This window comes from Melampsora larici-populina (assembly GCF_000204055.1).
Source record: "Melampsora larici-populina 98AG31 unplaced genomic scaffold MELLAscaffold_13, whole genome shotgun sequence".
In the NCBI taxonomy this organism is placed as follows: domain Eukaryota; kingdom Fungi; phylum Basidiomycota; class Pucciniomycetes; order Pucciniales; family Melampsoraceae; genus Melampsora; species Melampsora laricis-populina.
This window is the reverse complement of record NW_006768777.1, coordinates 1,615,466-1,641,631: the sequence shown is the minus strand read 5'-3', so window position 1 is coordinate 1,641,631 and position 26,166 is coordinate 1,615,466. Positions and strand designations below refer to the sequence as shown.

The 26,166-nt window shown below is 42.0% G+C and overlaps 5 protein-coding genes across 5 annotated transcripts; 2 read left to right on the top strand and 3 right to left on the bottom strand.

The window, feature by feature from the left end:
• Positions 1-803: 803 nt before the first annotated feature.
• Positions 804-2,324, bottom strand: MELLADRAFT_71602 (uncharacterized protein; the record flags this gene model as incomplete). The annotated part of the gene is made up of 4 exons (XM_007408682.1): positions 804-1,384; positions 1,515-1,615; positions 1,731-1,922; positions 1,988-2,324. The coding sequence occupies 3 exons, from the start codon at positions 1,769-1,771 to the stop codon at positions 1,200-1,202; spliced, it is 327 nt and encodes a 108-aa protein (XP_007408744.1).
• A 2,313-nt stretch (positions 2,325-4,637) lies between these two features.
• On the top strand, positions 4,638-4,865 carry MELLADRAFT_124523 (uncharacterized protein; the record flags this gene model as incomplete). Its single annotated transcript, XM_007408694.1, has 1 exon — positions 4,638-4,865. One exon carries the CDS (start codon positions 4,638-4,640, stop codon positions 4,863-4,865), a length of 228 nt encoding a protein of 75 aa, XP_007408756.1.
• Positions 4,866-12,170: 7,305 nt separating this feature from the next.
• MELLADRAFT_85314 (uncharacterized protein) lies at positions 12,171-12,407 on the top strand (the record flags this gene model as incomplete). The annotated part of the gene is made up of 1 exon (XM_007408695.1): positions 12,171-12,407. The coding sequence occupies one exon, from the start codon at positions 12,171-12,173 to the stop codon at positions 12,405-12,407; it is 237 nt and encodes a 78-aa protein (XP_007408757.1).
• Positions 12,408-15,622: 3,215 nt separating this feature from the next.
• Positions 15,623-18,011, bottom strand: MELLADRAFT_116166 (uncharacterized protein; the record flags this gene model as incomplete). The annotated part of the gene is made up of 2 exons (XM_007408681.1): positions 15,623-15,910; positions 17,600-18,011. 2 exons carry the CDS (start codon positions 18,009-18,011, stop codon positions 15,789-15,791), a joined length of 534 nt encoding a protein of 177 aa, XP_007408743.1.
• A 4,506-nt stretch (positions 18,012-22,517) lies between these two features.
• Positions 22,518-22,697, bottom strand: MELLADRAFT_31936 (uncharacterized protein; the record flags this gene model as incomplete). Its single annotated transcript, XM_007408680.1, has 1 exon — positions 22,518-22,697. A coding segment is annotated over one exon (180 nt), but the record flags the coding sequence as incomplete, so codon positions are not given.
• Between the last annotated feature and the right edge of the window lie 3,469 nt (positions 22,698-26,166).

Sequence of the window (26,166 nt, the reverse complement as noted above, 5' to 3'; positions counted from 1 at the left end):
AACCCTCCCCTTCAACAATATACATACAAGACATCAGAATTGGGACCCAAAGTGGTGACAGCACCTAAATAACATGAGGTCTCCCGAGGCCTACCGCTCATGAGGTGCGCTTGGGTGGATGAGCACAGAAAAGCCGCAATATCTTTGAAGAGATGTGAACGGTTTGTTCAAAACGTCGACTTTTCCAAAACAGGGTACCCAACCAGCCTAACGTCACGCCTTTCAAAGGTGAGCAGCTTGAAGCCAAAGATCGGGTCCGATTGCGTAGCTTATTTCAGAAGCGTCGCGCAAAGCAGACACGTTTTGTCGGACCGCCTGTTGCAGAACTTGACGGAAGTTGACTAAGTTTGCACAAAGCGGATTTAGATCAATCAAACAAAATGCTCGCAGATTTCTCAATTCGCAAAGGAGTTTCACACACATCGACGTCTTGGCAGACTTGTGGATCTTTTTGGAGGGACAGGAATTCACGATCTTTTAAAGTCGTAAGTATGACTGTGACTCTCGTACAGGGAGATTCTGTTGAACTTCTTTGGGTCTCCAAACTTCATTAGCTTTACAACTTCGATGCGCCCTCGATACGATCCACTCAATCCAAGTTGTTTTTGAAGGAAAAAGACGTGCTATCATCGAAACAAAAAGCAAGTTAGAAAGACATCTGCCTATTACGACCCACAATGCAGCTACCAATTCTTCATATTACGCGGTGAGATTTACCCATTTCAATAGAGCAATATGGAACCCGATATTATGTTTCCTTGTTTGAAAGACAGCAACACGGGCCTACTCACGCTCGGCTTCTTGGGGACATCTTGAGTGTCATTTCAAACTTCAACCTAAACACAGAAAAAGAAAAGTTATTTCAATACTGAGAAAGTTTCTTGATCTCAGTCACCTGTGGTGTAATTGAAAAGATTTCCAACCGAGAAAAACAGTTCTTCTTTGTCACAGTGTCCACAGATATTTCATGAATTGCATTCATGAAAGATTGGAAGTGACTTAATATAAAGCTTACAAAGGCAAAGAGATAAAATACAAAAATGACAAACCGAAAGTGAAGGCTAAGAAAACTACAAGGATGAAAAGAGGAAAAACTAAGAGAGAATCCGCCGCACTCGATCGAATCTGTTCGAAAAGAGAATGATAAGAGGGGATAAACACAAATAGAGAACATAGAACTGAAACTAAATCCACAACTATCAAGAGGCTAAATGGGAGTGAACATGAAAAAGAAGGTGTCTTGCCGTGATCTGGCCCAAGTGGTCATCAAGTAACGAGTGGTGGATGAAAGAATATGAAACTAAAGAATGACAAAAACACTGGGTGAAAACATAAGCGCCGATGCCATAGTTGAGTATCCTGACAAATGTCTTCCAGTTGGCTTCTGACGTGGAAAAACATTCGATTTTTTAAGAGCATCAATAGAGCAAAAGAGTCATATATGAGGACAAGAAGCCAGATATCACATCAATCAAATTGAACAATCGTACGATCACAGCGATTTCCTGACTGACCTTGCCATAAAATAAGATGAATGGAGATCTGTTCATCAACGATGAAACCATTGACGTCATTCAGAAGGCAGTATAATGCGTCGGGGGCCTCTGATGCGATACTGAAGGCGGTTAAAGGTGGTTGATTGCGAGGTATTGTAACGAGGGATGCGATCAAAAATAGGTGAGCTTCAAGATACATTCTTTTTCACTCATCTGAGAGGGACATATACTCACCCATTGGATGAACCGTTCGCGGGAGGACAAAGAACGATCATCCATGTACTGGCTCACGCTGTAGTCGATTGATGCGGACGAAGCAGAGTCGATGGAATGAAGCGAATCCACCGGAGAACTCGGAATTCCAGAGGAGCGAAAATCATATTTCTCCTGTTGATGCAAGTTGGATTCGGGAGAAGCGGTATCAAACTGAACACAAGAGTTCGGCGTGTCAGTTTGGTTCTCGGATTTTTCGACGTCTCCACTGGAATGACCTTCATTAACGTGTTGGTCAGAGTTTTGGGTAACTTCGAGTTTCCCAGCTTCTTGGGGACCACTTTCAATCATCGCGGAGATCGGAGCTTTTTTGGCGATGACAGTATCAATGACTTTCACTGAGGGCTTCAGTCGGGGTCGTAATATAGATCGAGGGGTTCAGAGCTACTGAATTATGATTCCTTCATGAGCAAGAGGAGTTTATATATCCATTTCCATAGTCGATGAGCAGATGCTTGTGAACCAAAAATGGACTGGACCTGAGTATCTATGAAACATTTTCAAAGTAACCCTTGCCCTCTCAACAGGTTTTCCTATGAAGCCAATGCTATTCTCATCATATCTGTCGTCTGGATGCACAGGTATTGGGTTCGCGAATGGACCTACGCTAAGTTCTCCTCCAATTAATCTCCTAACGGAACTCCCTTTCATGACCATGAGCGTTTTGGAGTGTGGTCTCAAGCTCGGTCCCTGTTCATTTTGCATCCTAAAGATTTGCGTGATACTGTTAGTCAATCGCTCGCCCGGTGTTGCCCTGCCTCAAAAGTAGCTGAAGCGAGGAACTCGTGAAGCGCCTCTACGTGTTTAACATGGCAGGCACATGTCAGAATCGGAGATCTTCATCATAAACTGTTTGCCCTTCGAGGTAAGATGGGCCGGGTGTTTCAACGAGGACTTTGCTCATCAGTAAAGCGAACAAAAAGCAAAATCAGGTCATATTCGGTTCCAGATCCCTGAGTGTAAGCCACCGTGTGAGCGCCGTTACGTAGTTGGTTATATGGATGTAGGATCAACTTGGTGGAACCTGTGAAAGGCTGAGGGTCTCTCGAGCACAGGGAAGCGCGGGTTCTACTCTGACGATGTGCAACAAAAATGGCACCACGACAGGCTCCCCCAATGAGCCTGGTCGAGCCCTCACTAGATTTTTTCCTCTCGTTCTATCTTTCGCAGCTTGTCTTTCCTTCTCTCGTTCCTAGTAGTTGTTCAGCAGAAAAAATCACAAAAACATTTGTTGCCTGCGTAGTGTCAATCCGATATCATAACCATCATACACTTCAGACAGTCTCCCTAGTATCTCTCAGTTCATAGTATCGAATTGTTTCTTTCCAACAATATCTTTTGTTCCTCGCCCACCACCGTTTTGTCCCCTTCAAACATAGGGTCAAGCTCTACCTAGAGTTTCACGTGGATTTTTCAAAATTCATGTCATCACTTTCTCTTCTCAACGAGTAGGACAGCGCTGGAGTGGAGAAGCTCAGCACCCAGTGTGGCCGCCCTCAGTACATTATCATACTCCGATTTCTGCCAAGTCCCCCATTTGGGGCGACATCGTGCATTCACGCACGGCCCCAGGGCCAAGTCAAGAGTAATACCATTTGACGGTGACCCTTGTCCCCGCGCCTAGACCAATCCCTCGAAAATGTTAATCCAGCCTCACTAGGAGTCAGAGGACAGTATCTCTGTTGGGGTTTTTGTTGTATGACACCCTTGATCAAAAAAGTGCGCGGAAGAACTCAAAACATCTGTAAAATCAGCGGAAGTTTGATCCTTGGGTCCCTTGTGGTTTTCATGTCCCCCTGAATCTTGATAACACCTTTAACTAAGCTTGTATTCTGAAAAAATCGTACAAAACTATATCATTTGGGCTGGTGTGATGTGTCTTGGGCAGTATTTGGGATATCAAGCGTTCCGATCGTTCCCCTGAATGTGGCCGAGATTCTCGATGTCCCGACTCCCACCTTGCATCTTGCGGGGACCGCTGCAGTGTTTTTTGGTGTTTTAGCCCCCTGCATGTTAGAACCCGGGAGATACGAGCTCTGCTGATTCTCTTACATTGACTGCTGTAGTACAAGCATACGAGGGGACATTGTGCTCCAAGAAATTGCTTGTGGTCTGCGCAGGGGGAGCGGGTGTTGCCGGCACATCAGTCAAACCATATCTGCGTATTCCAGACCTCCTAAAATTTACGTACTCCTGATCGTCCCAGAGCGCTGATATTGTATTGAAGACCTGGGACCTGGGACCTGTGACTGGTGATGGTGTTGGCTTCACCTCTATGCTCCCACTGGCTGCGGTCGTATCACATCAAGCACAGAAATTCCAAATCACCAAAACGATTTACGTGATCTGCGCAAAGAACAAAAGATCAAAGGGCGTGACGAAGCCACAATCAGCTTTTCACAAGTCAGAAGCAAACATGATACGACTCTCCAGAAGGCAATGCGGGGCATCGTCGCATCGTGTTTTATGGTGTGATGGTCGGGAAGAGTTGAACAGACAGCCAATCAGCCGGTCTTCAACGAGTATAAAAGGACATCTGATCTGCTGATCACTTGCTCATTATCCTAGCATCTAATTGGTTTATTTGTCTACCCAATTGTCTTGGTTTGTTCCCCTTCCATCTCCATCAGCCGACCGGCTACCTATGCTGTGTAGATCTTTCCCAAACAAATCGAGCTTACATATGACTATTCTCTTTGCGCGTTTGATCGATTTAGATACAATCGTTTTTCATCGGAGCCCAGACCAAACACGGTTTATCAAATTCCATTCATTTAACCGCCTGGTGAGCCTTGAGACAGTTGATCTATTAATCTTCATCACAACTTTCCACAACTAAAACTGGGTCAATCAATTAGCTATTGCATCATGAATCTCAGATTCATCACTGCCATGTCCGTCATTGGTGCATCATTGAATCAAACCTTTGGTACAGTGATCAACACTCTCAAAAGCAAAGAGGTAGTCCAACCAGGTCAAGCTCCTTTGGCCAATCATGTAGACATGACTGAGTGTTCCAATTGTGACAAATGTAAAAGTGCCTACAATCACTGCCTAGAATGTATACCGTTGGGAAAACATGGGTCCTCAAAGTAGCGTAGGCTGAGCCGGAGAGGGGAAGAATCACTATTTGTCAGAGTGGGTGAAACTACAAGCGCTGTGGAGCTGCCCTCTACCTTTGAAAATGATTTTGAACTTAAGGGACTTCTCTAATTTCAATTCTTTGTCTTTTTTGAAGTTTCTCAAAACCTGATTGTCACCGTCACCCCAGGCAAATTGAGGTCATAGAGTGAATACAGGCTACACGGTCATGTTGAAAACAGAATATATTCCCACACCCTGGGTCATGTCACAGCTGCATGACATGTCTTCATGTAGCACACCACTGCCAGTCATACCAGTGACATGTGTGAGGAGCCTACAAGAACAATGCAATACAGACTGTGTGAGTAAGGCTGCGACCCGGCCCTGGCCCTGGGAAACCCGGACTGCCCGACCTCTTCACCTTGCTAGGCAGGGCTTTGGCCGAGGCTTCTGAAACCCGATGATAATACGGGCAAAAGCCTCGACCGGGGCAGGCCGGCCGAGGCCAGCCGAAGTGGCCGAGGCTGTGCAGTTCACGTGGTGGGCGCGGGTTTTGAATTTTGGGCAGGCCCAGGCGCGGATTTTGACTGTTCCAAAAGCACGCCTATAGTGGGGGCGCAGAGGCGTGCCTCTGAGGTGTCAAAATCCCCCCAAAAATCAAAAAAAGGCAAAAAAACCCGCTCAACAACATCAGAAAGGACTTTTTTGTATTTCATAACAGTTCTGCTGTACACCTCATGAACATTCATTGAAGTAAACCATTGAAAAGATTCTCCTCATCCCAATCTTCATTGTCAGATCCCTCATCTAAAACAATAGTAACAGCTTGTTCTGCTTCAAATCTAATATTGAATAATGTTAAATCAAAGAGAGTGTCTATAAAACCACTCTCAGTAATATCCTCTTGCTCTTCTCCCTGATCCACCTCATCTTCACCATGAATTCCATTTTCAAACTCTTGAACTTGATCAAGATCTTCAAATTGAGGATCTAGATCTTGTGAATCATCAGCAGCAGCAGTTTGATCGTTGATGTTGATCGATTTGGCCACACGATTCGGTTGCTCGGATTCGAGATCCATCTCGATTTGAGACATCATCTTTAATGTTGAGACATCCATTTGAGCGCGCGACTTAGTCTTTTGAGAACCCATCCGCGAAAAGAGGCTTTCAACACCCGCAGCGTGGGGTACAATTTCTAAGAGCTTGATGGTGAACGACTTGAGCTCTTGAGTCTGTGGATTAGCTGGTACCTTCAACCAGTAATTCATGGCAGATGAACCTAAACAATAATCAAGATTAGTTACATTATCACATCCGATATGATAATGAGAAATCACAACTTGCCATCTGGAGGTATACGAAATGGACCCTCGGAGTTGTAGTATTGTAAGACTTGTGTGATCAGGTTTTTACATTCAATCTGTTTGAACTTCCAAACTTTTGCAATTTTGACAATAGCTCGCGTGAAGTAATTGATATCGTATTTTTGAGACGCAGCGATTTGACGAAACTGAGGTGTCAGGAAAAATCCAAGGATGTAGGCCGGTTCGTCAAAGACTTTGCATCGCTTGTTGATTATTTGAATACAGTGAGACTTGAAAGTTGAATATTGAGATTCAACTTTCATATCTTTGAGCTTCATGTACAACACAATCACCTCGCTCCAAACTTCACCAACGGTAGTATTCGCGCGTTCTAATTTTGCAATTGTATCAACAACTGGCTGGAGTACTCGGACTAAGACATCATTTGAAGCAAAGTGAAGACAATTGAAAACGATGTCCCTGATACTCTTCTTCATTGAAGGCGCATCGGTTGATCGATCGATCAAAGTCTTGACACATTTTCGAAAACCGAGTTCGTGTGATTGAACAGACAGACAGACTTTGGCAAAAGAGAACCATCGAGTCTCGGAGAAACTTTTGATTCCGTGTCCGACTTTCTCAGTAACTCGCCAACTCTCTAACCATTGAATCCAATAATGAGCTTTGGTGAAAAAATTGACTAGTTCTTTGTTGTTGGAGACGACCTCTCTCATGCTTGGATGCGACAGAATGTCTTTAGTAACTAAGTTGATGACATGAAGACAGCAAGGTAAGGTGATGATCGCTGGATGTTCCTCAGTAATGATTTTCTATCATTTGACAAAGGAGATAAACGTTCATATCAGATTACAAGACAGTGAGAAGAAAGAAGAAGCCTTGACAAGTTGACTTACACGAAACTTTATCATAACTGCTGGAGAATCAGTGACAACAGCACTGATCTGATCCCATCAAAGACCCTGAGCCTTGAGAGTGTCATTCAAAGCGGAAAAGGTGTTTTCAGAGGTATGTCGCTTTTGATTCAATTCGAGAACATCAATGAATTGCTTGAGTTCAGTGCCTCGTAAAACTAAAACTGCGTATATACTGTTTTTTGATACGTCAGTCCAGCCATCTAAAGTGATAGTCAAGTTTGACTGTTTCGCTAACTTCTCCTTGATTGCTATCTCGTGTTTAGCATGTAACATTGGAAGTACATTTTCCATCATCCGATAACGAGTAGGAGGCTTGAATACACATACAGCTAGCATTTTTTGATAGTTCAAGAAAAACTTGTTGTGAAGGAATCTAAAGGCTACCTTCCCCGAGATGAGGGATTTCAAAAGCTCTTCGTCAAGATCAGCTAACTTGGCCTTGTCGTACGTTCTGAAGTGATGCAGTGAGCTGAAATCATGGATGAATTTTGACTTTGGAACCAGTGAGGGAGCGCCATCATCACTTGAGCCAGTTTCCGTTGCAGGTTGAGAGTTTGATCGCCCAGTCTTCTCATTATGCTCAGCAAGTATGAGCTGTTTGTATTCTGACTTTTTTGAGATTGAGATTGACGGGCATTTCTTGGTGATATGATTAAATAATCCACTTGGCTTTCCATCCAACGTAGCCTTACAGTGCTGACATTGAGCCCGGCGGCGGTTTGTTGATGTGTTCAGTTCAGCAGACATCAAGAATCCTGTCCATCGCTTTCCAAATCCGACGGTAGGTTGGTTCCACTTGGCTGAGGCGGACTTTGACAAGGAGGATTTGACTTTTGGCATGATATGGAAGTATTATATTGCTGACGGTGGCTTTGAGATTGAGGATATGTTGTAAGGTGAGTACTTTGAAGTGTGATTTGAATTTTTTTCACACAGTAACTTGGTGGAATAGACCTAAGTCTAACTTGGGCACGCCACCCCCAAAATCGGCTCCAAAAGGCCTGCCCTAGAGGCCTGCCCCTGGGGCAGGCCAATTGCGCCCCGCCCACCACGTGATGTGCAGTACTTGATCTGGAGTTTTGAGCTGCTGAGTCAGCACTCTTCAACTCTATTACCATGCCGGCCAATCGGAATTCAACGAGGCCTTGTGATATCCAGGCCACCAAGGAGTCAGCCAGCTCAGCATCTACTTGCTGAGCAACTGGTATCGCTCCCCTCTCCCCCAAAAACACATACTGCGCCTTGAGGCAACCCGAGTGCTCTCTGAGGTGCCCTTGGGTCAGAGCAGGGCTTGGCCCTGTCTTGAGGCCGACCCGGGTAGCAGCCTTATGTGTGAGCAACTTATAGCTGTGTGACATGTACATTTCAGTACATGCTCAAATACATGTGATTGGTATGATGCCTGACAGGTGCACCAGGTCCAGACATGCATTCAGGCCCGCACAACCTGTATGGACCTCAATTTGCCTGGGGTGACGGTGGCAATCAGGTTTTGAGAAACTTCAAAAAAGACAAATAAGTAAAATTAGAGAAGACTCTCAAGTTCAAAATCATTTTCCATCAGTTCTTAGTGTTCACTGTCTCAGATGTTTTATTTATGTGTGTATTTTATCTCTTAGTTTCTATTATCTATACTTACATGCTTAAGTACTTATTATATATTATCACTATTCGCACATAAGCTCCACTCTAATCCTTGAAGTCTCTATGTGTTACCTTCCTCTCAAGAGGTAGGTATCACGTGTTTGGGGGGGGCCTAAGGCCGTGGACTCCCTGGATAGGGTGGTTCTCTGCGCGGCGGGCAAAGGGGCAGGTGGGAGGAAAAAGAAATTTTTGTGATGGGATAAGAAAGCTGTGGTGATTCTTTCTTATTGAAAGTGAGATTGGGAGATAGTGGTAATCGCGAGGACAGAGATTTTCACCTGTCCCTGCGTTCTCTTTGATATCTCTAGCTACACAGTGTCATTTTACTAGTCACTGGCAGGCCAGTGAGTTCCATTCACCTCAATTCAATCTCAATCTGATGTCAGTTCAAACTCAAATCAATGTCAGTTCAATATCAAATTGACCTCAAAATCAGTTTGAGTGGGGGATATGCATGGGCTGCATATACCTGCAGATCCGCATTGAGCTAGTTCAGTACTACAGCTTAAAATGAAAGTTTATCCTCCAAAATCTTCTGGTGGCTTCTTGTTACTTTCTATGTATGGTGTACTGCATTCTGAAAGTTTTACAAAACAGATTATATTGCAAAGATTGAGTAGTCTAAAGGTTTTACCTTCCTTGCTTGTTTTGATACTTCACACACAAATGTAATAGCTACTATCAGTCCATTTGATCACAACCCTGGTAATAACTAATCTTTGAATGAAGTTTGGTTCATGTTGTCCTGAAGTTAAAGAACCAAGCCATGCTCTTACTTCCTTTTGAGATAGTTTAATTGGATCCTGACCTCATCTTAGCTTCTGATTTTAACATTCTGCCACAATTCAATAAAGATACATTTGCAATTTGTTCAAAAATTGAAGGTCTAGATGATGTATTGACTAAATTTCAATATAACTTGATAATTCCTTTGCAAAAATTCTTGTACTGAGGTAGATGTAGGCGCTCAACTTCAGCAGGTAAAGTAAGCATAAGCTTGGGGTACAGAAATTTTTATTAACCTCTGAAGGATGAAAATCTTTCCATGAAAAATTCCTTCAGTCTTGATTAATTGAGGTCTCCAATTTGATCCTGTTTGATTTGCATCAACATCTTGGCATGAAATCCCAAGCAACCCATTGTGGTAATCAAATCATTAGATGATTTGAATCAACTCACTACTATTTCATGGCACCTTACATCAACATTATAACCAATATTCCCTTTAACCTTTCCTTCAAACATGAATGTTTTTTGTTTTTTGATCATCTTTCACAACTCAATCTTTCATTTTTGTACATCATTTTCCATTTTTCATATTCAAATGCTTTCTGTGTGATTAAATTTCATTTTAGAACATTAGGGTTCAGTGTGAATTATCCAATTAAACAAACATTACAAGAAAGAAAAATTTGAAGTTTCCAATTACAACAACAAGAACAAGATGCAAGGAAATGTAAAAAATAGATGAAATTCATTGATTGATTGATTGATTACCTAACCCTACAAAAGAAAATAAACAAAACAAACTAGTAATTGAGTGGGTTGATCTAATTAAAGCTCACTGGAAACATTCAAATCAAAATTCAATTAAGAAAGAACTGGAAACACATTTAACAACATAAAGGACACTACAGTTAGTAAAGAAAGGAATCACAGAAGAGAAGAATCAGATGACTTACCATTGAAACATTTCATTTGAAAAAGATTGAATTTAGACAAGTCATAAAGAACAAGGAAAAGAAGAATGAAACAAAATCAAAAAAGTAGAAAGTAGAAAGATGAATCAATCAATCTAGAAAGCACAAAAGAAATTTAATCAAAATAAAGTGAAGAATGTAAAAGGAAGAAAGAAGTTGATTAATTTTAGGTAGAAGAATCAAAAGAAGAGAAAAAAATTAAAAAAATTAAAAGAAATACAAAAATAGAAATGAATTACCTTTAGAAATTGAACTCGATTGGTGAAAATAGGAGGTTGAGCCTGAGGTGAATGATGGAAATAAGCCAAAAGATGAGTGTGGGAACTTGAGTGGTATGTATACACTCCCCCACAAGCCGCGACCTGCAGGGGTGTGTAGATACCACTCTAGTGCTAGATTATACACACCTCCACAAGTCGCGACTTGTGGGGGGTGTATATATACCACCCAAGTTCTGGATTTGGGTTTTTGACCAAATTGTATTGTTAAACCAGGTATTTCCTGAAGAAGTCATTAAAGGCACAGTCTAATCATTTCAGCTCATATGTATGTTGAACCTTCATGATTTAAGACTTAATCTGATCCCTCAACCATACATTCATCATTTCCTTCATAGTTTGAAATTACCATATTTGCAAAAGCCAAAACTACTAGTTTCCAAAGTAAAAAAATACACTTTCCCAAAACAAAAGTATATCAAAAACCTATGTACAAATAAGATGAAAAGCCCAACATAGTAAATGATATGAATTGAATGAATTATTGTCCATTCAAGTGAAAAATGTATATATATAACAAACCAATGTATTGATATCACAAACCAAAAAACAACCACTTTATCACCCATCTTGTCCCTTTTCCTATTTTCATTTCTTAATATGATAGTTATATCTATGATTATGAAACCTCCTTCCCAACAAAGAATCCCAACATATCTATATAATCAAGAGCTGTCACCTTCTGCTTTATAGGAGAAGTTTTTGGAAGGGGCTTAGAAGGATATTTGGTTGTGGCTCATCTGAAAATCACTCATACCTTCCAAAAATTCTGAGACCTTCATGTGTGGACATGCAACTAAACTTTATTTCAGTTCATTTTGGAAGACTGTTTGTCTGCTCCTCTAGGCCAAAAATTGAGATTGGATTGAGATTGAACTGACATTGTTTTGAGATTGTTTTGAGATTGTTTTGAGATTGGATTGAGGTGGACGTACTCACTGGCCTGCCGGTAACTAGTAAAATGACACTGTGCTAGAGATCTCGGGGCTGAATTCTTTCGGGCCTATCATCTTCAGGGCCGCTATCTCCAATCTCTTATGGAACTCTTTGGGTACCGTCGTGCCTTTGGGCACCCAGAGCATCTTCAGGATGCACCGCGGATATATTTGCATACAGACGTCGAGCCAGCGCCCCGTTAGTGGCTGTCGGGTCGTGTCCCCAATTTGGGACATGCCCAATGCCCTGACGCAAATAAGTGTCTTTGTGGTGTAAGCTCCACTCTAATCCTTGAAGTCTCTATGTGTTACCTTCCTCTCAAGAGGTAGGTATCACGTGTTTGGGGGGGGCCTAAGGCCGTGGACTCCCTGGATAGGGTGGTTCTCTGCTACCACTACTCGGGACATGACGTCCGGAGCCCGCGGAGAGCCACCCTGTCGTGATCCGAGTCTGTTGCTTAAAGTCGTTATGTCAAATGTCAAATGTCAATTCCCATTATTGGGTTTTTCTTGGTTTCAATGACCAATAAGTACAGACCAAGTCACGATATCCCTAATCATCAACTATTTCTCTTCAGTAATACCTCTCTCTACAATAATGCACTTCTGTCAATCTTCTACTACAAAGGTATGTCGCTCATTTCCAACATTCATCTCTTCCGGACCTTCCGTTTTCTGATAACCTGGTACTTCTCTCATAGTTTCTTCATCCTCCATTTTGCCCCACACATACTTCGCATCTTCTACTTGTTCTGACGAATACTTTCTCAGATATAATTGGTATGCTTTAGACTCCCAACGACCAACTCGGACAATATCTTCTAAAGGTTGACCATCATTCCACCTCAAGGTTGCTCCTCCAACTCGGAACGAGTGTCCGGTTAAGTGATTGTGAGGGTCCGCCGTTTTCCAAATTTTCTTGTAGATCACCATTACTTCCGACTTAGTTAACGTCTTCCTTTCTCCATTTTTGTTGACATACGAAAATAGCGGATCTTTCTGTGTCGTTCCATCATTAGATTCTACCAGCAAACACAAAATCCTAACTGGGTCTAACAAGGAAGGCCGTCGATGGAGATGTAACCATTGTATTTCGCCCGGTTTAGCAGTTTTAGCGTTGTAAATGGCTATCTTGATGAAATCGTACTTCCCTCCAAATAAAACATCTTTTACTAATATTTGTCTTTTCCCCTTCCTATCTGAAGCTAGCTCTCCTAATCTAGCCATTCCCCAAAATGCAGTGACCGCTATTGCTAATGCAGCTTGATTCTTAGGGCATCCGTCTGTGAGTCCTTTTAACAATTCAGCCATATGGCGAAGTTCAACAGGTCGTTTAGCTTCCTTTATCCTCTCCTTCCTACTAACATCCGCCACACTAACTGCTTTCAACAGGCGTTTGACAGTCGCATCATTTTCTTGAGGGAAAGGTTTGTTGTGAAATAAATGCCATGATCTAATTCCTGAGATGTATTTCGTGAGCGTCTCAGCTGTAACTTTATTACTCTTCTTATCAACTTCTAGTCTAAGTTCTTCACTGATCAACTTATTACTCGGTTCTCCTGCCCACGTGATGAATTCGTATAGGGCCATCGCGTTCAAGGGCAAGATGTCCTTCCTCGTTCGTCCAGTTTTCTCTGCGAACTTCACAAGTTTAGATACGGCCGACAAATAGTTTTCGAGGGTTGCTTGACTCCAGCTACCACTGAGTAGAGCTCTCTGAACGATGCTAGAACGCCATGTGATCGACCTACCACCGTATCATCATATTTCCCAACAATCAAGACATGTCAGTTCAAGTTGTAAGCCTACTGCATCTTCTTCTTGGTTTTTTTTTTTTTTGAACGTTACTTACGAAAACTCATTACTCAAAAACTGTACAATCTTCTTCTCATTTTCCATTTTTCCGAACGTGACGCTTAAGTAATGGCAGTAGGTCGTTTGGTATGTTTATTTTGACTTCGAAGTCTAGATCCCAATCACTAGTTCCACCTCTCAATAGATCGTCTGCTCGGTTGCTAGCAGATTCAACCCGACCAATGTTCAAGTCACACTGGAAGAAGGTAAGTGCCTTCTGGATGTGTTTCCACTCTTGATTAACTAACTTATCGCGTGATTTCCTATTTTGTATAACTGCTTCTGTAGTGGTGTTATCGGTCAACACCTGGAAGCATCTTCCGGCCGTAGGAAACAAATCAGACACGACTCTTAGCCCGAGTCGGATAGCCACCGTCTCTAGCCACGATATCCTACACTTCGGGCTGTTGGGTGGGAGACCTGTAGTATCCCACCCTTCGACCAATTCGAATTGAGCCCAGCGATTGCCTACTAGTATTCCTATCCCGAAATTTGGGCTGGCGTCCCCCACCCAACCTATATCTACGGGATCGATGTTGGGGATCAATCTTAATGGTTCAAATTCTAACAAGGTCTGTAACCATTCATTCAAATCGCCTGTCACCTGTTCAGGGACCTTCCTTGAAGCCTTCGAGTTATACCACGTATTTGTCCACCAGTATAAATCCCACATATAACATTTCATATGTGGTAAAATGTAAGTCAGGTGTCCTAGTTGACCCACGACTTTATCGATTTCTTTCAGGTTCCACCGTTTTTCTAATGTGAGTAAATCTTTTACTTGTTGTATCCTCTGTTTCAGTTTATCTTCTGGAAGTCTAACTGTTTTATTTTTCCCGTTCCAAATAAAACCTAAGTATTTTTGTTCTTCCTTCCAGTCACTAAATTTTTCACCATTGGACTGTACGCCTAAATTCTTTGTAACTTGTAATATGCTATCCATATCTAGTAAGTCTGTTTCTTCTTTGACGAAGAGATTATCATCTACCCATCTAAATATCTTCTTGACTCCAAATAAACAGGTTATCATATCTCGCCAAGCGTCCGCCATCCATCCAAAGGTGCCACAACCAGCTACGCCACCAAAAGCTATCCTTGTATCAATCCAAATTCTATTGTCGAAGTCTTTAATAGTCAGATATCTCCATTGGGACATGTGAGTTGGACCCTGTCTATACGCCTTTTTCCAGTCTACTATTGCTAACAATAACAATTTCCCTGTCATTTTCTTGAAGTAAGTTGCAACCACCACGAAATCGTCCCATGAAGTCTTATAATTCTCTTTATCTACAAAGGAATTAACTGAAGGTAAATGTCCATCCTCATTTGGATAATCTAACTCTTCTAATAACTCGTTTGCTTCATCTGAATATGGGTTCTTTCCTTGACATGTCCAATCTTCTGCACTAGTTGTTGGAATATCGTCGTTTGTGTTGGATTCTCCTTTCCGTTCCAGCGCTGCTTTGTTTTTTGGGAAGGAGAGGTCGTTAATCATACGTAACGACCCGTCATTATTCGTTACACTTCCCATCGGGTTAGATCTGAAGAAACCGATCTTGTTGAAAACTTCTTCATGTGTGAATGGACCGAATACCCTACCAGCCTCTCTTTCTTTATATAAATTTGCCATGATTTGATTTTTAACTGCTAATGCTGATTTGTGGTTATCTGGGGTGAACCATCTGAGATTTCCAAGCCGGTGATTCGGTATTCCCTGATCGAAACCTTCTTTCAAGGCTTTAACCACATGTGCCCATTTATCCGTAAGTTTACAGTCTTCTAAGATTAATTCCCATTCTTCTATTTTCATTTCGCACTTGGCCTTTTGTGGCCACCGAGATTCGAAATTTCGTGAATTCACTAACTGTGTATCACCGTCCTTCTCTCTCTCATGCACAGTCGATTGACTTCTCAACTCAGGTGTTACCGCTCCCACTATGCACACCGTGCTGTAGGGTAAATGGCACGACATATCAGTTATTTATGCTTGTATCATTCTTTGCATCAACACATGTGATAAAATGACAATCAGGAGAAGCAACAAGAAAAAGAAACACATCAAGACATAATCATAAGGTAAAAAAAACAGTTTTTTTTTTTTTTTTTTTTTAATCTAGAAAGGAAATGGGTCTAATGAAGCAGAATAACTAGGAATTTAACGGCGTGAGATTGGTGAACAACGATTCTAACTTCAACTCTCCTCACTCTAAGGATAATCACCTATGGTAACAACAAGAAAGTTTCTTTTGTTTATTTTCAAGGAAAAAGTGTGAAATCAATGCATTACACTTGCTTCGTGTTGCCTGCTGCACCTTTCCCTTTTTCTGTACCTCCGCTTGTTGCTACTTGGTTATTTTCTAATAACAATTGTCTAGACGGTCCGCTAAAACTCCCTGGACCTATGGCTGGTCGTTGGAAATGAGTGGAGTTCAAATTTTGATGTTGTACATGATGATTCCCATGAACATACGGGCTAGCGTATCCATTATTAGCCTGATAGAATGAAGACTGGTTATTACTAGCGTGAAAGTTGTTATTAGGGTGATTATATGTAGGGTAGTTTCTCCTTGGTCCGTTATGATGTCCACGATTTGTATGCTGACCTCTATTGTGGTAAGAACCTCTTCCCCCTCTTTCTCCATTTCTCTGACTCCTTGATGGGCCTGCTTGCCAACTGATGTTTTCAAAATGATTCACGCTAGGTAACGGAGTTAGTGCAGAGATCAACCTTCCACCAGTTCCCTCTAGTTTTAGCTCGTTGGGAATGTTCAAGCCGTCCCAGGACTTGTATTCCGGGTATAGTTGTCCATCAATTGGGCTCTTGTTTTGTAACGAATAACCGATTGCGTAGGGATTATCATCATAAAGGTCATCTTTCGCGAATTCTGAATCTATCAAAGCTTGTTTCACCAGTAATTCATTTCTCGTTCCCACGTCTGACATTCTACCATCTGGAAGCCGATGTTCCCAAACATTTTGTCTTTGGGCTAAATCGTACCGGAAAGCAGGAGTCCAACTTCCTTGTCGTTCTAATTGGATTTCTAATACAACTGCTTTATGAGCCATTAATCGTGGGGCTATGGGATGATCTTTCTGATTTGGTAGTTCATTGTACACCGTTTGATGATATTTGACCATCAAATCGAATCGTTTTGACCATTCTGAACTCGTTAGTCTCCATTCACTTGGAACTGCCAATCCTATATAAGGGATTGTGTCTGACCCGCAATTGGATGTCTTCGCCTTCTTTGTAGCCATGAAATTCTTGTCTAACAACAACCATTTTACATTAAAGATCGACACTGGTACGTGCCTATTCTTGTTGATCATTAATTTGTCAAAATATTCAGATAGTTTCGGCATAGTATGAGTTAAGCTAGCTCCCATTGCTATTTCGGTGTTGACTTTTTCTTTCTCTAATTTCGCCTTTTTCTGCGTATGTTGTCCTACTTCTTCATCTCTCTCTATCATCTCGTCTTCTTCTTCTAATTTGTTTTATCACGGATCATAGTCAGCCTTTTGACCAGAATATATATATAGATTTTTTTTTTTTTTGCTTACCGTCACTATCAATATCATATAACATGGGGTCTCGTTCTATCGTCTTATTCTTTTCACACCAAGTCGTATAGCTCTTAGCAAGAAGTTCCACTTTCTTATAATTCCTCTTCTTATAAGCATTTTGTATGTTCGTTATCCATTTTGCTTGTGCTAAGCAAATATCAGGGTTCGGGTCGACATCATCTGTGTCCGGATCTGAACCAATCAAGGGAAATCATATCATCTCGTAAGCAACTACGTAAGATACTTGTTGATGAGCAATCAACACTTCGGATTTCAACCGGAATCAAGCTTTCTCGTAACTAATTTGATTTAGAGACGGATCTTCATCTCTACACTTTATGTCTTCGGATTTCAACCGGAATCTAGCTTTTCTATTCTTCTTTTAGACTTGGATATTTCCATCAATAATCTAAGATAGATTCTTCGGACTTCAACCGGAAACTAGCATAATATTTCAATGAACCTTCGGACTTTAACCGGAAACTACCACATACAGTTATTACTATTCTTGAGAAGGAAATCATACTCACATAGACCTAACAGGTTGTTTCGTAAAACCTGATTGTTTTCATTTCCATCTTCCCTCTCCACATTTGCTATCCCTTCTATTTCACCAATCTGTTCAGTTCTATTCTCGTTCGCTTGTCGTTGAAGATCTGCGTTTCTATTTTCATTGTTTGTAGTTGTTTGTTGTGTTAGTGTATTAGTTGATGATTGACCTGTTACCACGGTATTAGTTAAATTTGGGTCTGTATGATTGGTATTCTCATCATTTCTACTCTGTTCACTAAGCTTCGCATGTTCTTGCGCCTTCTTACTTCTTGTGTTGACTTGTTGTTTCTTCTTGGACGTTGACAAACCTTGTTCAGTATTGTCGGCCGATAAGTTTCGTGGTTCTAATACACTATCTGCAGCCTTCTTGTTGAACTCTTCGATATTCATTTCTAAATATGGAACAATGATTAAGTTTTGGAATGATTAAGATAGATTGAGTTTCTCAGATTTGAATAATAATGATTGACAAAGTTTTTCTTGAGCTCTTTCTTCTGCGCTTATAAGAATAAACTAGGTTTCTGATTCCAATCTAATTATAATGTATGTGAACGTTGATCTTTTGCAATCTTCCTATTCTCTATCTTTATCTCTATAAACTATCTAACTGAAAAAGAAATTTTTGTGATGGGATAAGAAAGCTGTGGTGATTCTTTCTTATCAAAAGTGAGATTGGGAGATAGTGGTAATCGCGAGGACAGAGATTTTCACCTGTCCGTGCGTTCTCTTTGATATCTCTAGCTAGAGATCTCGGGGCCGAATTCTTTCGGGCCTATCATCTTCAGGGCCGCTATCTCCAATCTCTTATGGAACTCTCTGGGTACCGTCGTGCCTTTGGGCACCCATAACATTCAAAGGTAGAGGGCAGCTTCACAGTGCCTGTAGTTTCATCCGCTCTGACAAATGGTGATTCTTCCCCTCTCTGGCTCAGCCTACGCTACTGCAAGGACCCATATGGTCCCAATGGTATACTTTTTTTTATGCATTGCTTTAAGTGCCTCCTGAGCCATAGGCTATCAGGCACTGTAACTGAAAGAGTTCGATGCGGATTGAATAATCTACGCAACACAAGCTATGAAATGCAACCTGGACAGACAGGTGAAATAAGTAAAGCTCTATGTGAACTCGACAAGGTAGACTCGGCGGAAAAGATCATGCTCTTACCTGCGGTGGTGCAGGAAGAATGAAAGAGACTACGTAGAGACGAGTGAGCTGTGTCCAGGCCAATAACAAGTAAGCAATGACTAGAAGGAAAAACTTACTCTGAGTTTAACACGTTCCTAACGGTGAGGAACAAAACTCAGAGCAAGAGAGAGATGAGGTATATAAGACTCAATCAGACACAAGAGAAAAATTTTGAACTACACAACCAGATAACGTGAACTACAACATATTGAGAAACTTCTGAGCCAAAGGAGAACTATCACGGAGAACAAGAAACAACACTTCACAAACATCCCAAAGGGGAGATGATTAAACATAAGCCATGATACTTCTTTGAGTGATAAGTTTCCTTCTGTCTTGAAGCGGACTGTTCTGTACTGAGTCAATTCATCTTGAGGTGATTCTGTCTTCTACATTCTTGAAACCAAACCTTTCTCTTCCTTCACACCATACCTACACTTCTAACTTATTATGTACTTGACCAATTCATGTCTTTTACCACAACAGTAACTAGGGTTAGGGTTAGGGTTATAAGACCCATTCTCAACAACTTGAGACAGGTGTCATATTGTATCCTTGATGAAGCTCTACTCAGAGCGCTCTGAGACCCTCTCAGAGCACTCTGAAACCCTTTCAGAGCGCTCCGAGTACCTCTCGGAGCGGTCTTCATGCACTCAAGAACCTAGGGTGGGCTTGCTAACCTTCAGCGCACTTGGCATGCTGCAGCATCTATGTGTAATAACCCTTGAAGCTCTCATCAAAGTCACTTATTAGTTTCTATCACCAACAACTCACCAGTTGAGACAACCACATCCATCCAGCTCAAAATATTTTCATTCGGTATTGAGAGTTTGTTCTGTGTTGTGTCCAACAAATTTGAATCATTCCCTCCAATCACCCCTTTGACCAGTACTTCTGATGGACTCATTGCGTTGAAACAGCAAGAAGAAACAACCTCAGGATAAGATTATCATGTTCATAGCAAATATATAGGTTATCAAGCTAAGATTCAAGATATTTTCATAAATATTTCCATAACTTCTCCAATGTCACACCATAATCAAATTGAAAATTCAACAATTGGAAAAATGCTCAGTGATTCAAAAAAAGATACATAACACTAGACCTCAGGCGGGCAAGCCCGCCCATATGCTCAACAAAATAAATCTACAACTTGAACTTGTGCACAACATACGTGGATGAAAGTGCAAGTTGCGTAGTCATGCATTCAAAGTTCACAACACTTCAGGCACAAACATAGAAAGCTTCTAACTTTATTCAATTGTTGCTCATGTCAGGCTCCACAAAAACGTGACAGAATCAGGTTTTTGAGGAGTTAAACCTACAGACAGCAATGGCAGCCACTGCTCTTCCCACAGGTAAGTGTCCTGACATTCACCAATATAGCCGCATATCAAATTGAGGACATCCTTAGAAGATAGCTGTAATTGAAGTTGATGAAGAATGATGTCAGAGAAAGTTGGTGATGGTTTTCGAAGAAATTTGGTAAGATGCGGCAAACAGCCCCAAGTAGATTGGAAGCCACAGATAAGCTCCAAACGGGAAACACAACGGGCCGGATCTTGTTGAGCCTTTCTTGGAATGGAGCACCCCACAGCAGACAGCTCTAGACAGCCACTTTTGACTTTGTGAAAAGTCCTTCAAAATTCAATACTCTTCTGTTGCTTTCAAAATATCCACACCCTCAGTGTCAAATGGGACTTGAGAAAAATCAACCAATGTTGTTTTACCAAGCAAGACCTGAGCTGTTGAATGCCTTAGCACAAAGGTTTTTCAGTTCCTGTTTTAAACACTGCTGTCACAAGTTTTTTGTCAAGCTAGGGGCCCAAGCCTGACTATCTCGCCCCTTGAGGCAAACCAAAATTTAGTTTTCATACACTCATTGAAATACTTTGTCACCTCAGAAAAAGAATACCAATTTACCAATAATGCAGAATCAACAAGGGCTCTTGCATCACAATTCAACGGACATATCACTAAAACTGAATTTGGCTTCATATGAAAATCCACAATAAAGTAAAACAAAGCAAAGTTTACAAAAAGTCTTTGGACAGTATAAGAAACATCTAAAAATATGTAACAACTCCAAATGGTTCCTATCGAGCATGAGTTCAACAAGTATCTGAAAGCCCCTCAAGAAGATGAGCAGTGTGATGTCCTTCACTACTGGAGCTTGAATCAGTGTCACTGGCTGAATCTAGTGCATATGGCCAAGGCAATGTTGGCTGTGCCTGCCACTAGTGCACCATCTGAGCGGTGTTTCTCTAGTGCTTCAAGAGTAATGAGTGACCATCGGGCTTCATTCACTACCCAACATCTTGAGGCCCAAGTGTGCCTCAAAAGCTGGTCCCGCCAGCTCTCCTAAGTTTTTTATTTCTTTCTTGGTAGCTATTTTACATCTAGTAGCTCACAAGTTTTATACAAGTAGCTTTTAAGAACTTATATCATTCTATATCTAATAGCTCACAAGTTACACACATTGTTTCTAAGTGATTGATACCTTTGTATTTGATTTAGATACTGATAGTGATGATCTATTTTGTTTTTTTGAACCTAAAATCTATGCTTCTGCCCGCTTTTTCCGTGCCCAAAATGAGCCCCTCTCCACCTAGCCCAACGCCCTACATTATGGGGCACGCCCTGGTGGGCCCTGCCTAGATTCTGGATGGCTTTGGGCCTTGACGGGGCCGGGCAAACCCCAGCGGCCGGCCACGAAGTTACGGGGCCGGGTCATAGCCCTGACATGAATTAGTCCCTCTTGAAGGATGAGCTACCAGGAGTTGCTGGATTGAGTCACATTATGACTCTTGCAACTTGTGAAGGACCGGCTCCTCAAGCTGGAAAGTTCATCTAATAAATGCTATCAATCTACTCTAACAATCAAAATTGCAACTTCTGCAATGTGAAACTTGACGTGCTGAGACCGAGTGAGAGCAGCACTCAATTCTGTCCAATCGGATTTCTATAGCTGAGCGCACAGGACAGCAGATAACTCCGCTTGATGGAGATATCTTGAGGGTACTTAGCTGAACAGCCCCGGTTTTAGGAGAAAGCTCGATCTCGCCTGCTCGTACGTTCAAAGACAGGCCTTTGGGTATGTCAGAGTATCAAGCTCATTCAATGCCGCTTTTTCAATCATATGTAAACCCCTGATACACAATAAAAACAGGTTCATGTAGGGACTCGCAGCAAAGTTGTCTTAGAAACAAGTTCTTCTGAGATTGGCGTCTTTCGGGAGCGATCCTAACGATAACTCTAGTCGATTCGGATTGAAATTCGGTTTTTTTACATGAATTTATTGGTGAGTAAAGTTTGGAAGTAGGAGGAAGTAAGAAAGCCAACAGAGCCAAATGTGTGGTGTTTTGACGAAGCTACGGGCTGGACATTTGCCATCGAACTACACTGCAAATCAGAATAGTCTCTTGAGGAGGGTGCCTTCTTAACCAGTAAAGAATTTGAGCTTCTACCAAATCGAGTCCTAATCTCCCGAGATGGGCTGGACACAGGCGAGGTGGTCTATTGTTCGTTCAATAATCGGAATCCTTTGATCTGGGGAATAGCAGGATGGCATTAGCTATGCACAAGGCTCAACGGAATTGTGTGGTCTAGAACTTGGAGATAATGGGGCCTTGTCGAATATATTTGAGAGTTTGAAGGCAAGTCCTTCTCTGATGAGAGAGCACATAGAACATAACCAGCGAGACTTGTACTCACCCTTCCATCAGGAATTTGGTCGAGAACCTTTTGGGCAAGGTGAGCACATTGCTCGTAAGAGTTGACTCCCTCTGTACGATAACATTCCGAAAGCTTTTCTCGATTGATCCGCATCTCCATCACTCGGATCCAGTCCTCTCGTATCTTGGCTTCACGGGCTTCTTGGAGCTCTGTGAAAGACGGACCACATCGAAGCATCAATCTAGAGATCCAATCACATTGAAGTATCGAAAGAAAAGCATACTTAGTGCTTCGTCAAGTGTAAGTCGCATTGTTGATAAGATTGATTTTGGTCACTTGATGTCTGGTGGAGTTGGTGGCGATTGACGCAGACATTGTGGAAAGAACCGTAGCGAGTGTCAGCCGCACCTGTCACGCACTTGACGCTCATCGCTGACATCTGTAAAGCACTGAAGATCATGCGGTGGGCGCGGCGCGTTTGGCGCGCCCAGGTAGCGCCTGGAGCGGGCGCGCCCGGGAGCGCCCGCAAAGCTCATTTTGGGGGTGGGCGCGCCCAGGGTACTATCTTGTCATCGGAAGGTGTTGGAACCTGTAAAAAAGCCCATCACACATATTCCCACCTTCCATATTCTAAAAAAAACCTCGAAGGCCGCTCATCTTCCACATCAAAGTTCAGGATCAACAAACTTCATTTCAACATGCCGATTGAAGTTCCTGTATCGGCATCATGGATCAAACCACCTAGCAAAAGCTGTACCAGATGGACTGGTTTCCAAGCTTTAGACGAACGTAATAACGGACGACGACTTGCTAAGTGCATGAGCTGCAACTTAGTGATGGACGGAAAGCCAGCCAAACTTTATCTTCATATCACCCAAGACTGCAAGTCCGTCTCGGCCTCCGACAAATCGGCATATGAGGAACTTGAGCTAGTCCGAACTGGAAAAGACACACCCTCAACAGCCGATATGAACAATCAAAGCCGCGAGATGTCTGAAACTTCAGACACCTCTTTGATCAAGCGACCCAAGATTCAGCACGACTTCAGTCTGTTCTTCAAGCATCGTAAACCAGATAAAGTCCAAGAAACTTATGAACTTTTGCTCAAAGCTTTGATTACTGGCCATGTGCCCTTTCGGTTCCTTCAAAATCCGTCTTTCCAAGCTTTTCAACAAAGTATCTCGATTACACCATACACTCCTGCCTCCCGATTCATCATGATGGATACGGTTCTTCCTCGACTTCATGCTGCGTATTCGGTCAAAACCAAGGCTGAACTCAAGCAACAAACCAATCTCACCATCTCGCTTGATGGATGGTCTGACTGCTCACGCAACAGTGTCTATGCTCTCCTCCTCCTTCGTGGTACAAGTTTCAAAAAATTGATCGATGTATTAGATCTTGATGATGTTTGACACACCTCTGAAAACATCTTGGTGGCTTTGAAAGACGTCCTCGATGGACAAGGTGTCACCTGGGAACAAATTGGTGCCATTGTCACCGATTCTCCTAGCTCAATGATCAAATTACGTGTGGGTTTCAAATGTCCCTTTATTTATACATTAACATTTCCAACTGACAATGTTTTCTTTACAGAAAATGGTGAACACCGAGTTCAATCATGTTATTCCATTGGCATGTTGCTTACATGTATTCAATCTCATTGCAAAAAAGGTGGTTGCACATGTGGATATGAAAGGAACGGTCGAAATCGATCGAGCACTAGTTAACTTTTTCAGCTCGTCAAGCTTTTGGAGTCACAAGTTGTTGAAATGGCGAAAAAAAGAGGGTGTTGCTCATGGTCTTTGTACATTCTGTGAATCTAGGTGGTATTCAATGGCTAAAGTTGCAATGTCCGTGGAAAGCCACGAAAAAGGATTTCAAAGCTGTCTTGCGATGTTAAGGGACAAATCGGTACCGACTTCGAACATCAACAAAAACATCATCATTGCCATTGAAAATCGCGATCATTTTACCTCAAACTCAATCCTGGTTAAGCTTCTTCGACCTATTGTGAATGCTATCGGCCAATTAGAAAAAGCAAACACCTCAGTTGGAGATATTTGGAAGGAGATCGGTACTGTCTATCAGCAACTTCTAGCGATTGATCTTTCCAGCTATCCACAATTCGAACCCTTCAAAGCTCACTGCTTGCAAGTCTTACACGAGCATGCCAAACTCTTCAACGAACCAATATATATGGTTGGATTCTTCTTAAACCCTATGTTTCGTCAAGTTGCTGTTTCAAAGGCCTTTACAATCGATGATATAATCAAGATGATCATATCTTTAGCAAAATCCTGGAACTACAAGAAGGCTGATGCCTTAAGCCTTCGTGAGCAAGTGTTACACTACTTCAGCGGTGTTGGAATATTTCGTGTTTCAACAAAACGTAAGTGTATCTATTTTTCTTTGTAATATTTCTATTAACTGATTTGTTTGACACTACAGTTAACCACCCAATCGACTTCTGGCTTGCTCTTCCAACAACTCCACAAACCTTTCAACTCAAAACCTTTGCGATCCGAGTGAACGAGCTTGTTGCCCATGCTGTAGGCGTTGAAAGCATATTCTCGATGATGGGTGCCACCAAAACTAAAAATCACCATTCCATGAAGATATCTACTTTAAAGATGATCTCACAAATCGAGCTCAGTGTGAAGGATGAGCACGCCGCTGCTAAAGTCTATCAAAAAGATGTCGAGAAAAGCAAGAACAACGATGACGACACTCACGATGGAGCGATCTTCACAGGAATTGATGATTTACAAGAATTTGAGCAAGGAGTCTTTGCCCTTCATGCTTTGGCTGAAGAGGAAGACGATGAAACTCGTGACCACTGGGGATTCATTGATACCCTTTTTGATTTCACTAACTTCACTCGCAATCCAACCATAGACTCGATTAATAAAGATACCTCTAACACTCAAGGAGAGAGCGATAACGAGTCATGGGACATGGATGATATATGTATTTGACTACTCCAATAGTCTTTATATTTTGTTATATTTCATTTTATTTGTCTCGCGCCTCAGCCAAACTGCTAGTTACTTTTTTTTGTCTTATTAGGGTGTTTTCCTACTTGTCTGACAACTTTTGCGACCCCAGCCAAACCCCTGATAGTTGTTTTTTGGTTCAATACATGTTTTTTTCTCGCTCCTCTGGCGCCTTTCGCGCCCCCAGCCAAACCGGGCGCGCCCAGCCTGTACAGACGCGCCTCGGGCGCTCCCTTTTTGAAAAGTCGCGCCCACCGCGTGAACTGAAGAGTCAAGACAACCCCTGACGCCAGCCTAACCTAACTAAGTCCCTCTCGGACGAATGAGTAGTTGAGAGAGGGACTTATACAGCCCTTTGCAGAATTGATGACTTTGAAAAAAGAGAAAACGCTTGAGTTTTCAAAAAAACCTGCGAGTTTTTTTCAAAAACTCGTTGAGTTTTTCAAAAACTGAGCGAGCTCTTTCTCTTTTAGACTTACTGAGCCAGGTTTCCAAAAAAAACTCACTGACTTTTTGAAAAACTCAGCATCTTTTTGACAAAACTCAAGGTTTTTATTTGAAAACTCGAGGTTTTTTTTTCTTCAAAGTCATCAATTATGCAAAGGGCTGTAGCTTATCCACGAAATTTGGCGTGTGAGCCTGTGGACCTTTGGCTGGAGCATTTTCAAACTAGCACACTGCATTATCTT